This window comes from Salmo salar, chromosome ssa25 (assembly GCF_905237065.1).
Source record: "Salmo salar chromosome ssa25, Ssal_v3.1, whole genome shotgun sequence".
Lineage (NCBI taxonomy): Eukaryota > Metazoa > Chordata > Actinopteri > Salmoniformes > Salmonidae > Salmo > Salmo salar.
The window spans coordinates 7,660,243-7,676,494 of NC_059466.1; the positions used below are offsets into that span (position 1 = coordinate 7,660,243).

A 16,252-nucleotide genomic window follows, 5' to 3' on the forward strand; every position below is an offset into this window, starting at 1 on the left:
TTATACAGTGAGAAATATAATCAAGTATAATGTAGAAACTACGATTCAAAAGGTCTTTGTAATGAGTGTGGTCCAATGGGACAGGATTAAGAAAGGGGGAGATACAATACTTAATAATTGACATTGGTTTCATTCCAAATGGCACCCTATTCCCTATGTAGTGCGCAATTTTATTTTTGTACCTTTCGTGATATCCAATTGGTAGTTAGTCGCATTGCTGCAACTCCCATACGGACTCGGGAGAGGCGAAGGTCAAGAGCCTTGCGTCCTCCGAAACACAACCTCGCTTACCCAAACTGCTTCTTGACACTGCTCGCTTATAACCCGGAAGCCAGCCACACCAATGTGTAGGAGGAAACGCCATACAGCTGGCGACCGAAGTCGGCGTGCATCCGCCCTGCCGCCACAAGGAGGCGCTAGAGCTTGATGGGACAACGACATCCCAGCCGGCCAAACGCTCCGTAACCTGGACGGCGCTGGGCCATTTTGTCACTACAGGTCTAACCCGGATCTGTAGCGATTCCTCTAGCACTGGGATGCAGTGCCTTCGACCGCTGCGCCACTCAGGAGGTCCCGTAGTGCACTACTTTGGAGCAGGGCCTATAGGGAAAAAACCATAGTGGCATTATTCCATGGGAAACTAATGGGAAGGGAATTATACTGCAATTACACAGTATACTACTTTTAATTGAATTGTTAATTCTATAATACATGCAAACACAAGTAGTTGTGAGCAAGATTTGTACGTTTTGCATTACTCCATGTACGTACTTCCCTGTTACATAAGAATATTACAAGTCACGTCTCATAATAGAGGCGCAGCCAGCCAAAGAGTGGGTGAAGATAGAAACGAGGGATGGTGTTCGTATCATGCGTCTCTCTGTTTTCCCTCTAGCTGAGACCAAGATCTGCTTCAAGTACTATCACGGCGTCAGTGGAGCCCTGAGAGCAACCACTCCCTGCATCACTGTGAAGAACCCTGGAGTCCTGGTGTGTCTGTCTGTGTGTGTTTATGGTTTGTTGTATATATATGTGTGTGTGTGTGTGTGTGTGTGTTTGTTTTACATTCAACTTCTCTGTGTCTCTCAGGGAGAAGGTCAAAGTGAGGGGCAGTCATCCACAGATCATCCTCGCAAACTAATCAGCTTTACTTTGACAGGTGAGCTGTGGTTTGGCTAAAACCAGGAAGATGTCCTCATTGACTCTGACTTAGAAAAGGTGCTCTCTATAGTTCTGATTCCAATGATTTAACTAATTATTATAATCTACTACTACTTCTTTATTTGACCTTTTTATTCCTCCTTACATGTATTATTCCCACTTGAAAATAAGTTCAAACTTTGCATTGCTCCTAACATCCGACATGCAAGCAGTTATACAGTCAGCCTCAATCATTGACTAAAGTTTCTTCCAATTACATTTACTCATTTAGCAGACGCTCTTATCCAGAGCGACTTACAGTAGTGAATGCATACATTTCATACAATTTCATACATTTTTTTTTTTCTGTGCTGGCCCCCCGTGGGAATCGAACCCACAACCCTGGCATTGCAAACACCATGCTCTACCAACTGAGCTACAGGGAAGGCAATTGGCCTCAAAATGAACAGAAGCACTGATTTCTATCGCAAAAGTAGAACCGAATTAATGTGTATGCATGTCATCCTTCCCTTGCAATAAACCTCGGACAATTAGTGAAAAAGCAAAAGTTTCTGCAACTCTTCGATTGCAATGTGAGTTCAAATGGTAAGCTGCTCTTTGGTTTCCCTGGCTTGTGACATTAACAGTTGGACTTGGCAAAACTGTAGTTGCAGATAAAAGCCTTTATTGAAACGGCTTGACATGTTATTTAACCTTCCAAAATGGACAAGGTAAATAAATCAGCTATTGCCAATGCGTTGCAGCTTCAACATACATTCATGGTTTCCATGTGTTTGATACTATTCCATTCCAGACATTACAATAAGCCAGTCCACCTATATCTCCACCCAATAGCCTCCTCTGGTTGGCAGTTTAGCCTCCAATTTTGTTTTGTCAAAGCCTCAGACGACGATGCTCAGTGAAGCAGGACCTGGGGCTGTACTGTATGTAGTGGGTCTCAGAGTAGGAGTGATGTCCCTCCCCCCCTTCCATGTAGTCTTATTCATTGTGAGCTAAAAAGCTAAACTGATCCTGGGTCAGCACTCCTACTCGGAGACTCTTGACATATACAGGCCCTGATTTAATGACGATCTTCCTCTGTGTAGATATGCATGCGGTGGGGCTGAAGAAGGGTATGTTCTTCAACCCGGATCCCTACCTGAAGATGTCCATCCACCCTGGGAAGAGAAGTGGCTTCCCCACCTTCAGCCACCACGGACAGGAGAGGCGCTCCGCCATCATCGCCAATACCACCAACCCTAAGTGGCGCGGAGAGGTGATCTATATGCACGCATGTGCGCACGCACACACTCACGCACACACACACACGTGCACAGACAAACACACAAACGAGCACACTCACTCCACTCATAGATCACTGGTTCACTCACTAGATGTGTTCCCTATTATTTACAATATTGTAACGATTAAACGTTTGAAATCAATATGGCTGAAGAGTCTAGCTAAATATAGAGTTCATGGGGAGCCGAGCGAGCCTTTCCCACTAGGCGTCTCCTTGCTCAGATGGTCGTGGTGCTGCACTTCAGATTTCCAATTAAGTTGCTGTCCACTTAAATTGGTGCTAATCCTCTGATCACCGCAAATCACTTTTACTTAGAAAGGTCAGATGGTGCTTAGCTAACAGTCTGTTTCTCCATCTCTCTGTAGAAATACACTTTTGTAGCACTGATGACAGACATTCTGAACATCGAGGTGAAGGACAAGTTTGCCAAAAGTCGACCAATCATCAAACGCTTCCTTGGTCAGCTGACCATTCCTGTGCAGAGGCTGATTGAGAAAATACCTGGGTAGGTAACCTGGAAAACGGGGGCACACACACACACACACACACACACACACACACACACACACAAAATGTGCTTTAAAACAAACAAATAATTTATACACACTCAAAGACATACGTGTTCTTAATGATGCTCATTTAGACCCATGTTCATAATTATTGATTGTTCACTATACTTTATCATTGCGTGTTAACTATAGTTGAGTAATTGCATTTGGTTGTTTGTTTGTCTGTCCGTCTGTCCTCAGTCTCCAGCCTCTGAGCTTCTCTCTGTGTCGACGGTTGCCCACTGAGCACGTGAGTGGCCAGATGCAGTTCAGGGTGGAGCTCACATCCGCTGGACCTGACGGTGAGGGCCATTGCTGTAATTTATTGTGTTTGTAAACAACAATACCTAATTAAAGTACACACTGATGAATTGTAATGGAATAAAAATCAAGGTATTACAAAATTATGAACCTTGATCTCGTTCATGCTCAGGGGCCTCTCCAGACTCTATCATCGGTGTGCCTAATAACGGGGCCCCTGGGACTCCGTCAGATGACGATGATCTGCCCCACCTACTCCCGGGGGTGGTCACTGGAGGCCCCTCCCCTACTGGCTCCCTGGGCTCACAGAGGTCCTGGGAAGGTGGGGCCACAGCCTATCCAGTCCCAGACTACAGGGACTTTAGCGGTACAGAGGGCAGAACCACAGAGGGTGAATCCTACTCTGGCCCTCTACGGTTGCAGAGGTCCCTGAGCGAAGGCCTGGATGCCATCGAGGCCCCCAAGGGCCCCGGAGAGAGGCCCCTGGGCGCCGCCTCACCGAAGCTGCGCTCTAGCTTTCCCACTCACACACGTCTCAGTGCCATGCTGCACATTGACTCAGACGAAGATGAGGAGCGCTCGGGGCTCACTGACATTTACCCGGTGCCCGGGTCCCCCCTGCTGCTCAACGGGGGTCCCGAGGGGCCTGAAGAAGAAGACATTGTCCCAGAGCTACAGCAGGACCCTGACCCTGAGCAGCTGGAACCCAGGGTGGCGGGGGATGAACAGCAGGTGGTAACGGGGGAAGATTGTGCCCCTGGTGGTGAATCCGATGTGGCCCCTGAGTTAGACCTGGCCCTTGACTTCGAGGACTCCTCAGAGCCTGATGTTTTCTCGGAGGTGGAGGAAGTTCCTTTCTTCTCAGAGGCGCTGTCCCAGAGTCTTTTGGCTGTGGGCCTGGAGGGGCCAGAGGAGGGCCAGGGGCCTGCTGACAACCCCTCGTCGCCGATTGACACCTGCTCCATGGCAACGGCCCCACAGACAGTCTTCTCTTCCTCAGAGAGTTGCCCATTCACAATGTCCACGGCTGAGGTGAGTGACTGGTGGTGCAGTGAGTAGATCTTACCTGTGGTTAAAACTTCTCTATGCGATACATAAAATAACCAGTAATATATCTGTAGTAAGTCAAGGAACAATCACGGAAACCCAGAACTAAAATCTTGCGTGATTGTGTCTGATGCTCGATTAAGTTCGACACGTTAGAAAATATGCTAGAATGAGGAGTGGAAGCAGGGCGGTAGCTCTCTTTGCAAGGTACAGGCAATTCTATGGGCCAAATGTCCCCTCCCCATCTGATATTCGAAAGATTGATGAAAAATCTTCTCACTGGAACAAAGTTCCTCGTTAGACGTCTGTCTGTTGACAGATGCTAGGATACCAGTTATGTGTGTCTGTCCATGAGACATTTAGTAAAGGAATAATTCAGGATTTAAAGCTATAAAGTTGCTTGCTCACTGAGTGGTCTTCCTGTTTCAGGATTGGTTCTCATTCGGAGGTTGAAAACAGAGCTAATATAACACTACATCAAACAATGTTTCTAGCCAGGACCTTACCTTGTTTCAGCAAACAAAATCCTCACAAAGTAAGGTATCAAAAATAAAAAGCTGCAGTTCTAAAAGAATGAACCACAAACCCACCAGTGGGTCCTAACCAGAGATGTAGTAGTGGTTAAAAAAAAAGGTGGGTGAACATGAACGCCTTTCGAGATGATGCTGGCAGGTAGCGCAAATACTAACAATGTCATTTTAGTGTTATAGGCGCACAAACGTTATTCACCAAAGCAAATAAGGCGTGTTAACATAATTTATTAATGCTCCATTACATCCTTGGTCCTGACCCATCATTTGGGAAACACTGTTCTGACCTCATTGAGCCCTCATGTTGTCAGATGTCTTTGGGCTTTGCAGGAGGCAGAGGAGAGGGCAGTAGCTGCCATTGACCCAGGGGGAGATTCCTTCACTGACACTCCACCCACCCACCAGCATGTAGACGACGAGGGGGGCGGGCATACGTCAGCCAATGAGGTTGAAGGAGACGCTCCGTCTACCAATGAGCTGGAGCCAGGGGAGGAGATTAGTGAGCGGATGTGGAGCTTACAGGATGAGGAGGGAGAGGAGCCAAGACCCGCAGGGGTGGCGGTATCTGTTGATTCAGATGCAGTTGCCATGGAGGCAGATGGAGAGGACGGTGTGTAACTACCACCTTTTAAAATAATTGTTATGCTTTATTTTAGTCTAATATTTACCTTGTATTATCTTAGAAATTACATGATGAAATTATAACTACATTATACTACTATTTTGCTTCCGTGGGATTCATCAAAGCATCCACATACTCCCCTACCTGAAATTATCATTAAATGTGATTAATTAATTCATCCAGTCATGTAGAAACTAATAGTGAATTACCATAAAACTACAAAAAGGCTCATGTGTTCTTCCTTTTCCTGAATGTATGCTCAGGTGCTCAAGTGAACGGTCACCCCGTGCACTGCCTCCCTTCAGTGCGCCATGACATTCACCGATACCAACGAGTGGACGAACCGTTACCTCCTAGTAAGTGTGTCTGTACATACATACAGATGTAGTATTTGAGGTGAAAGAAGATGACAAAAAGGAGAGAAAGAAGGCTGCTTGATACAATGTGTATATTTGGCTCCATAGAGGCTGATAGAGGGACTTCTTTGTATATGTGCCTTAATGGCTTCTGTGACTATTACTTCTACAAGTATGTAGACGAACTGAAAGGGTGCATACTGCCACCTGGAGTGTGTTGTCTGAACATGTATAAAACCAAGGTTGCTAATTTACTGCCACATGCAGTTATGGAATGTTTGCTCAGGTGTATAATTCATTGGCTGATCCTTTCCTTATGACCTGCATATCTACTTGAGAATGGTGACAGTTCTCAATGGCACTGCCCATGCTAAAACACGCTTTGGGGCATTAGAGCTGTCTATCTAAATCTATGACTTGTCCTATATTTGTAACTGCTCCATACACAATGGTATACTATTTGAAATATGGTATGTTTATGCTATTCAAGATGTCATGGTTCTGTCAGAATGCATCTGCATGTCAACCATGTGTGAATTTAGTTTGACTGTGGCTATGTCCCAAATGGCACCCTATTCCCTACGGGCTTTGGTCAAAAGTAGTGTACTATAAAGGAAATAGGGTGCCATTTGGGACATCACCTCTGTCTCATGTTAAGTGTGTGTTTGCGAATGTAAAGCCATGTGTTTGTTCGACTCAGACTGGGAGGCGAGGATCGATAGTCACGGTCGTATTTTCTTTGTCGATCACGTGAACCGGACCACCACATGGCAGCGCCCCACCGGACCCCCTGCTCCCCAGGGCCTGACCCGCTCCAGCTCCATCCAACAGATGGAGCAGCTCAACCGCAGGTCTGTATCATGTAGCGGCATACACACCATGCGCTCATATACATGCACTCGCACACATATATGTACGTACATATACACTCACACCTCTCACACACTCAGGTGCACACACACTTTTGTAACTTCAATCCTCTACATTTCCTCTCTCTCCTTAACCCTTCGCACCCCTTCCTCTCTTTCTCACACTGTCCTTCTTTCCCTCTTACTCTATTTCTGTCAGATATCAGAGCATCAGGAGGACGATGACCAGTGAGAGGTCTGAGGAGAACACAGTTGACCTCCCGCCAGAGCCCACAGAGAGTGACTTTCTTCCCCAGACCATCCCTGGTGGGCTTGTACACTAACATACATACACACACGCACTGATAACTCTCACGAGGTATGCACACATAAGTGCGCACATACAAGCGCACGCACAGACAGACACACACATGCACATCCTTCCCGACATATATTCATCTCTAACAGTTTGTGTTTTGTCTGTTGTAGAGTACAGGAGAGAGAGCGCAGTGGGTCACTCCAGCTCTCGGTCGCGTCTCTCTCTGCTGCTCCAGTCCCCAAGTGCAAAGTTCCTGTGCAGCCCAGACTTCTTTACCGTGCTGCATTCTAACCCTGTGAGTCTGGCTGCACAGGCGCTCAACTCTCACATTTCACCTTCTCATGGATCACCTTTGGTCCCTCAAGGTCACCCTTACCATGTCATATCTCTCAGTAGTTGATAATAATCTGCAAAGGTGTGTATGGTAAGGAAAGAGCTTTTCTAGTTTACTTCAAGTGTTGCCTTCATCAGGTTAATTGCTATATAAATAGGAGCTATGCTACCTGGGTTTTCATTCATCATTCTCCCTTAATGTGTTTGCTCAAAGTAATAACCCCATTTACAGAAGAGCCCAGCATTTAATGTCCCTCTTTGATGTCCTCATCAGTCTGTTCCCTCCCTCCCTCCCTCCCTCCCCAGAGTGCCTACAGCATGTTTACGAGCAACACCTGCCTGAAGCACATGATCAGTAAGGTGCGTCGGGACGCCCACCACTATGAGCGTTACCAGCACAATCGGGACCTGGTGGCCTTCCTCAACATGTTCACCAACAACCAGCTGGAGCTACCCAGGGGCTGGGAAATGAAGCATGACCAGACCGGCAAGGTCTGGATCACTGTGTGGCGGCGGTGGGGGGGGGTGAAGTGGAGTTGGGTGTGTGTGTGGATATACAGTACCAGTCAAAAGTTTGGACACCTACTCATTCCAGGGTTTTATTTATTTGTATTATTTTATATATTGTAGAATAGTAGTGAAGAGATCAACTGAAATAGCACATATGGAATCATGTAGCAACCCAAAAAAGTGTTAAACAAATCAATACATTTTTGATTCTTCAAAGTAGACACCCTTTTCCTTGATGATAGTTTTGCGCACACTTGGCATTCTCTCAACCAGCTTCATGAGGTAGTCACCTGAAAAGCATTGCAATTAACATGTGTGCCAAGTTAAAAGTTCATTTGTGGAATTTCTTTACTTCTTAATGCGTTTGAGCCAATCAGTTGTGTTGTGACAAGGTAGGGGTGGTATACAGAAGATGGCCCTATTTGGTAAAAGACCAAGTCCATATTATGGCATGAACAGCTCAAATAAGCAAAGAGAAATGAGTCAAATCAAATTTTATTGGTCACATACACGTGATTAGCAGATGTATTGCGGGTGTAGCGAAATGCTTGTGCTTCTAGCTCCAACAGTGCAGTAATATCTAACAAATTACACAACAAATACCCAATGCACACAAATCTAAGCAGGAATGAATTAAGGCTATATACATATGGATGAGCGACGTCAGAGCGGAACGGACTAAGATTCAGTAGAATAGTATAGAAAACAGTATATACATATGAGTAATGCAAGATATGTAAACTTTAAGTGAATGAGATACCTTAGAATAGTATAGAAAACAGTATATACATATGAGATGAGTAATTCCAGACATGTGAACATTATTAAAGTGACTGGTGTTCTATTCCTTAAAATGGCCAGTGATTTCTAGTCTATGCCTATAGGCAACAGCCTCTAATGTGCTAGTGATGGCTGTTTAACAGTTTGATTGCCTTCAGATAGAAGCTGTTTTTCACTCTCACTGTCCCAGCTTTGATGCACCTGTACTGACCTCGCCTTCTGGATGATAGTGGGGTGAACAGGCAGTGGCTCGGGTGTCCTTGATGATCTTTTTGGCCTTCCTGTGACATTGGGTCCTGGAGGGTGGGTATTTTTCCCCGGTAATGCATTGGGCAGACCATACCACCCTCTGGAGAGCCTTGCGGTTGTGGGCGGTGCAGTTGCCGTACCAGACGTTGATACAGCCCGACAGGATGCTTTCAATTGTGCATCTGTAAAAGTTTTAGGTGACAAGCCAAATTTCTTTAGCCTCCTGAGGTTGAAGAGGCTGTTGCGCCTTCTTCACCACACTGACTGTGTGGGTGGACCATTTCAGTTTGTCAGTGATGTTTACGCCAAGGAACTTGAAGTTTTCCACCTTCTCCATTGCAGTCCCGTCGATGTAGAAAAGGGGGTGCTCCCTCTGCTGTTTCCTGAAGTCCACGATCATCTTGCTTTGTTGACGTTGAGTGAGAGGCTGTTTTCCAGGCACCACACTCCCAGAGCCCTCACCTATTCCCTGTAGGCTGTCTTGTCATCGTTGGTAATCAAGCCTACTACTGTTGTCGTGTGCAAACTTTATGATTGAGTTGGAGGCGTGCTTGGCCACCCAGTCATGGGTGAACAGGGAGTACAGGAGGGGGCTGAGCATGCACCCTTGTGGGGCCCCAGTGTTGAGGATCAGCGGAGTGGAGGTGATGTTTCCTACCTTCACCACCGGGGGGTGGCCCATCAGGAAGTCCAGGACCCAGTTGCACAGGGTGGGGTTCAGACCCAGGGCCTTGAGCTTAATGATGAGCTTGGAGGGTACTATGGTGTTGAATGCTGAGCTATAGTCAATAAACAGCATTCTTACATAGGTATTCCACTTGTCCAGATGGGATAGGGCAGTGTGCAGAGTGATGGCGATTGCATCATCTGTGGATCTATTGGGGCGGTAAGCAAATTGAAGTGGGTGTAGGGTGGCAGGTAATATAGAGGTGATATAATCCTTGACTAGTCTCTCAAAGCAATTCATGATGACAGAGGTGAGTGCTATGGGGCGATAGTCATTAAGTTACCTTTGCCTTCTTGGGTACAGGAACAATGGTGGCCATCTTGAAGCATGTGAGTGCAGCAGACTGGGATGGGGAGAGATTGAATATGTCCGTAAACACTCCAGCCAGCTGGTCTGCACATGCTTTGAGGATGCAGCTAGGGGTGCCGTCTGGGCTCGGCAGCCTTGCGTGGGTTAACACGTTTAAATGTTTTACTCACATCTGCCACGGAGAGGAAGAGCCCACAGCCCTTTGTAGCGGGCCACGTCGGTGGCACTGTTATCCTCAAAGCGTGCGAAGAACGGGTTTAGCCTATCTAGAAGCAAGATGTCAGTTTCGGCGACGTGGCTGGTTTTCCTTTTGTAGTCTGTGATTCTCTGTAGTCCCTGCTACATACGTCTCGGGTCTGAGCCGTTAAATTGCAACTCCACTTTATCTCTATACTGACATTTAGCTTGTTTGGTTGCCTTGCGGAGTGAATAACTACAGTGTTTATATTCTGCCATATTACTTGTTGCCTTGCCATGGTTAAATGCGGTGGTTCACGCTTTCAGTTTTGCATGAATGCTACCATCTATCCACGGTTTCTGGTTAGGGTAGGTTTTAATAGTCAACGTGGGTACTACATTTCCTATACACTTCCTTATAAACTCAGTCACCGTATCCGTATATGCGTCTAGATTATTTTCTCACAAGCTACCCAGAACATATCCCAGTCCACGTGATCAAAACAATCCTGAAGCATAGATTCCGATTGGTCAGACCAGCTTTGAATAGTACGAAGCATGGGCACTTCTTGTTTCAGTTTCTGCCTATGTAACAGTGTAGGTTCCGTCCCTTTCTTCGCCCCAACCTGGGCTCGAACCAGGGACCCTTGCACACATCAACAACTGACACCCCACGAAGCATCGTTACCCATCGCGCCACAAAAGCCGCGGCCCTTGCAACGCAAGGGGAAACCCTACTTCAAGTCTCAGAGCGAGTGACGTCACTGACTGAAATGCTATTAGCGTGCACCACCGCTAACTAACTAGCCATTTCACATCGGTTACACCTATAGGACGGGAGGAGCAAGATGGAGTTGTGGACAGATTTGCCGAAAGTAGGGCGGGGGAGGGCCTGTTTGTATAGCAATGGTTGAGAGTCTTACAGTCGTAGCTCAGGTAGGACAGTCAGCATGTTGATAGAGCCTTGGCAGCCTAGTCCTCAGATTTGCTTTTAAAATCCCCAGCTACAATAAATGCAGCCTCGGGGTATGTGGTTTCCAGTTTGCATAAAGTCCAGTGAAGTTCTTTTGAGGGCCGTCGGTTTCGGTTTGAGGTGGGATGTAAACGGCCGTGGCGATGACGGAGGAGAATTCTCTTGGGAGATAATATGGTCAACATTTAATTGTGAGGTATTCTAGGTTGGGTGAACAAAAGGGCTTGAGTTCCTGTATGTTCCTAGAATTACACCATGAGTCATTAATCATGAAACACACCCCTCTGCCCTTCGGCTTCCCAAAGATATTTATTCCTGTCTGCGCAATGTACTGAGAATCCTGCTGGCTTTACGGACTCTGACAGTGTCCTGAGAGAGCCATGTTTCTGTGAAACAAAGTATGTTACAGGCCCCAATGTCTCTCTGGAAAGAAATCCTTGCTCTAAGCTCAACTTCTTTTATCCAAAGACTGAACATTGGCGAGTAAAATACTCAGAAGTGGTGGGTGGTGTGCGCGCCTCCTAGGTTGAGCCAGCAGGCCACCTCGAGTGCCTCTCCTCCGCTGGCAATGTTTTGGGTCGGCCTCTGGAATAAGTTAAATTGCTCTGGAGAGAGTGAACAAAGGATCTGCTCCAGGAAAGTCGTAATACTGGTAGTTCTGGTGAGTTATCGGTGATCTAATATCCAATAATTCTTGCCGGCTGTATGTAATGACAAAACATTTCCTGAGCTAATAATGTAAAAATAGTACATAAAAAAACGAAATGCTGCAGTTTCCTAAGAGCTAGTCGCGATGCTGTCATCTCCATCAGCACCATCTTCATCGAGCAGTCCATCATTACTTTGAGACATGAAGGTCAGTCAATCCGGAACATTTCAAGACCTTTGACATTTTCTTCAAGTGCAGTCGCAAAAACCATCACGCTCTATGATGAAACTGGCTCTCATTAAGACCGCCAAAGGAAAGGAAGACCCAGAGTTACCTCTGCTGCAGAGGATAACTTCATAAGAGTTACCAGCCTCAGAATTTGCAGCCCAAATAAATTCTTCAGAGTTCATCTCAACATCAACTGTTCAGAGGAGACTGCGTGAATCAGGCCTTCATGTTTGAATTGCTGCAAAGAAACCACTACTAAAGGACACCAGTAAGACCAGACTTGCTTGGTTCAAAAAACACGAGCAATGGACATTAGACCGGTGGAAATCTGTCCTTTTGGTCTGAGTCCAAATTTGACATTTTTGGTTCCCATCGTCATGTCTTTGTGAGATGCCGAGTAGGTGAACGGATGATCTCCACATGTTTGGTTCCCACCGCGAAGCATGGAGGTGTGGGGGTGATTTGCTGGTGACACTGATTTATTTAGAATTCAAGGCACCCTTAATGAGCATGGCTACCACAGCATTCTGTAGCGATACGCCATCCCATCTGGTTTAGGCTTAGTGGGACTGTCATTTGTTTTTCTACAGGACAATGACCCAACACACCTCCAGGCTTTGTAAGGGCTATTTGACCAAGGAGAGTGATGGAGTGCTGCATCAGATGACCTGGCCTCCACAATCATCCGACCTCAACGCAATTGAGATAGTTTGGGATCAGTTGGATCGCAGAATGAAGGGAAGCAGCCAACAAGTGCCCTACATATATGGGAACTCCTTCAAGACTGTTGAAAAAGCATTCCAGGGGAATCTGGTTGAGAGGATCCCAAGAGTGTGCAAAGCTGTCATCAAGGCAAACTGTAAAAAATAAATAAAAACCCTTGAATGAGTAGGTGTGTCCAAACTTTTGACTGGAACTGTATGTACAGTACACCTTTATAAACTGTAGTTTATCTATCTTAATGTAAGTGGCTGGCTGTGTGTCTCCACAGCCCTTCTTTGTGGATCACAACTGTCGCTCCACAACCTTCATCGACCCGCGGCTCCCCCTCCAGAGTGCACGCTCAACTAGCCTGCTGGCCCACCGACAGCACCTTAGCCGCCAACGTAGCCACAGCGCAGGCGAGGTGAGACTACTGTTAAGTTCCATTAGGCGACTCAAAAAATGGTCAGACCGGACAGCATGCAAACTAGTGGACTACCCTACAGTCCATGTGGCTTGGCAGCTTGCCTGGCTAGCTGGTTTGAAGAACATGCTTGCTTACACATCCAAAATAGAAAATACTGCCAAAGTGAATGGTATTTTCAGTCGGCCTCAATGGAATTTGCCATCACCGCTCTAAATGTAGTCTATTATATCCATTGCACTACTGACACACTGGAATACAGGCCAGAGATCAGCACTAAGACTTTACACAAGCTGCTTTAACAGACCAATACCAATCATAATGCTTATTGTAAAACTAATAATGCAGGTTAATGGAATTGACTAAAATGAGTGTCCCCTTGTGTTGCAGGTGGTAGATGACACACGACACTCCAGCCCACCTGTCATGCCCTGCCCCTCCAGCACCTTCAGTGGGTCCACTCGCAATCAGGACCTGGTGCCTGTGGGTGAGTACACTGGCTTATACACACACACACACGCTGGCGCACGCACACACACACATGCAGGCGCACGCACACACACACATGCAGTTACAGACCCAGGAATGTTGATATTGACACAGGTCTCTCCCCAGCCTACAACGACAAGATTGTGGCGTTTCTACGGCAACCAAACATCATTGAGATCCTGCAGGAGAGGCAGCCAGAGCTCGCCAGGAACCACTCACTCAAGTAGGTCACCCCAATCACCATGGGAACCCTTTAACCAGATATTTAACCTTTAATCCTAACCCTCTAAGTGTATTATGTTTGTGCCATACAGCAGTATCACGAATGTTAACCTGTGTGTGTCTGCAGGGAAAGGTTACAGTTCATTCGCAGTGAGGGTGTTTCTGGGCTTGCTCGTCTCTCTAGCGATGCTGATCTAGTCATTTTGCTCAGGTGTGTCTTCAGGGGTTAATGTCTGTTTGTGATTAGTGTGTGTGTTTGTGTGTGCGAGATGGTATTGCATGTGTGTGTGTGAGTATTGTGTTTGTTAGTGTGCTTGTGATAAGTGTGTATTATTAAGCACACCTCTCTCCCTCAGCCTGTTTGAAGAGGAGGTTATGTCCTATGTGCCACCTCATGCCTTACTGCACCCCAGCTACTGCTCCTCCCCTCAGAGCTCCCCCGGTGAGAACACACACATGCAAAGCCGCGTGCGCACACACTTTCTCCTCTCATTTTCTCCTCATGCCTTTTCTTCCCATAGCTTTGCTTCTAATCCAAACTATCCATCCTAAGCAGGGCAAGATGGTGAGATAAAGCCTTGAGCCGTAAAAGTTGCTTAGCGCTCTCAATCAGTAAAGTGAAGTGTTTCATATGAACTAATTATATTCTAATGAAAGTTGGAATAATGAGAGACACAATTTTCTAATGAACTTATGTATTTTTTGTCTATTTTTCATCTTCCTCTTCCTCCTCTCGGCTCTTCCTTTTCTGCCCCCCTCTCAGGTACTCAGCGAGCTAATGCACGCGCCCCTGCCCCTTACAAACGTGACTTTGAGGCCAAACTGAGAAACTTCTATCGCAAGCTGGAGACGAAAGGCTATGGCCAGGGACCTGGGAAAGTCAAGTGAGTGCTGTTTGACGACGTATTTCAACAGGTTGAGAGAACAGCTAAATATCAGCCGTATACTGTATTGCTTAATCTTAACCTGTGTGTATGTGTGGTGTGCACGTTCGTGACTGTCTCTGTGTTTCTCCTTCCAGATTGATCATTCGTAGAGATCACCTATTGGAGGATGCCTTCAACCAGATAATGTGCTACTCCCGCAAAGACCTGCAGAGGAGTAAGCTTTACGTCAGCTTTGTGGGTGAGGAAGGGTGAGTGTTTAGGTATTTCATATATGCTACACATTTCCTTAAGTTTGCTCATATGCATCGGTTGTTATGTCAAGGTCGGATAGGTGGGTGCTTATATTTGTCCTTTGTTTTACAAGTGTGTTGGTGTCAAATGGAAATGTTTTTTTGCATTTCCCAACTCCCCCTGAGACACCTTCGGCGAGTGGGGTCACGGCCAGGGATCAGACATTATTGACGGTGACCCTGGAGCAATTAGGGCTGAGTGCCTTGCTCAAGGGCAGATTGACAGATCGCCTTGTCGGCTCTGGGATTCAAACCAACAACCTTTCCGTTACTGGCCCAACGCTCTAAACACTAGCCCACAGCTGTGTACGTTGTGTATATTTTCCATAATCTTAATATATGGTTTACAAAACTGTGTTGGGTGTCTAATAGGCTGGACTACAGTGGCCCCTCAAGGGAGTTCTTCTTCCTGGTGTCGAGGGAGCTGTTTAACCCTTACTACGGCCTGTTTGAGTACTCCGCCAACGACACCTACACTGTGCAGATCAGCCCCATGTCTGCCTTCGTGGACAACCATCACGAGTGGTGAGTGACAAGTTTACATTACAATGATATGGATGGTGAGTGGGTGGACGGATATAGGAAGACAGACAGACATGCTGGACAGACCTACTGTAGATAAAATAAAGAACAAAGTCACAAAAACCCATAACATCTGACTTGTCATCATAAACATACTGTACTGCACACCTAGCAGTGATGTTGCTCTGTGTTCCAGGTTTCGTTTCAGTGGGCGTATCCTGGGCCTGGCTCTGATCCACCAGTATCTGCTGGATGCCTTCTTTACCCGCCCCTTCTACAAGGGCCTGCTGCGCATGTGAGTGTCTCAATCAGGCCCTCAGCCAGCAGCTGGCTAGGGCTCCTATTGTCATGAACATTGCATTGTTAATAGGTTTTGGAAACACAACCACCATGTCAAATAGCCAGTTATGCTTTAACGTAAAATATTTTATACAAAACTACTGACCTGGTGGAAGCTGAACCGACAGAAGTTGATTAAATGGATTTGGCTTTAATTATTCAGTTACCATGCTTTTATTAAGTGGTTGATATACACTCTGGATAAGCACATTCTAAATGACTGAAATGTAAATGTGAGACTTAATCGTTGTAGAGTTAGGAGTTAAATCTTCGACCTCTATTTACCCTTGTTCTCCTCTTGTTGACCTTTGACCCCTGCAGCCCGTGTGACCTGAGTGACCTGGAGTTCCTGGATGAGGAGTTTCACCAGAGTTTACAGTGGATGAAGGACAATGACATCGAGGACATGCTGGACCTCACCTTTACCGTCAACGAGGAGGTCTTTGGACAGGTGTGTGTATGCATGAT

The 16,252-nt window shown here is 46.3% G+C and overlaps 1 protein-coding gene across 4 annotated transcripts in view; it reads left to right on the forward strand.

Moving 5' to 3' along the window:
- LOC106586107 (E3 ubiquitin-protein ligase HECW2) overlaps positions 1-16,252 on the forward strand; it is a 73,408-nt gene that overhangs the window by 25,740 nt on the left and 31,416 nt on the right. For 2 of the 4 annotated variants that reach the window (XM_014172970.2, XM_014172971.2), the window contains exons 5-26: positions 896-990; positions 1,090-1,159; positions 2,247-2,416; positions 2,809-2,948; positions 3,193-3,293; positions 3,425-4,284; positions 5,160-5,439; positions 5,715-5,807; positions 6,508-6,658; positions 6,876-6,982; positions 7,145-7,269; positions 7,614-7,799; positions 12,901-13,035; positions 13,426-13,522; positions 13,651-13,747; positions 13,874-13,957; positions 14,103-14,188; positions 14,510-14,630; positions 14,768-14,881; positions 15,296-15,448; positions 15,642-15,740; positions 16,106-16,235. In XM_014172970.2, coding sequence (XP_014028445.2) covers positions 896-990; positions 1,090-1,159; positions 2,247-2,416; positions 2,809-2,948; positions 3,193-3,293; positions 3,425-4,284; positions 5,160-5,439; positions 5,715-5,807; positions 6,508-6,658; positions 6,876-6,982; positions 7,145-7,269; positions 7,614-7,799; positions 12,901-13,035; positions 13,426-13,522; positions 13,651-13,747; positions 13,874-13,957; positions 14,103-14,188; positions 14,510-14,630; positions 14,768-14,881; positions 15,296-15,448; positions 15,642-15,740; positions 16,106-16,235 — 3,494 coding nt within the window. The remainder of the gene's footprint in view (positions 1-895; positions 991-1,089; positions 1,160-2,246; positions 2,417-2,808; positions 2,949-3,192; positions 3,294-3,424; positions 4,285-5,159; positions 5,440-5,714; positions 5,808-6,507; positions 6,659-6,875; positions 6,983-7,144; positions 7,270-7,613; positions 7,800-12,900; positions 13,036-13,425; positions 13,523-13,650; positions 13,748-13,873; positions 13,958-14,102; positions 14,189-14,509; positions 14,631-14,767; positions 14,882-15,295; positions 15,449-15,641; positions 15,741-16,105; positions 16,236-16,252) is intronic. The other 2 variants (XM_014172975.2, XM_014172976.2) reach the window with 2 other exon arrangements.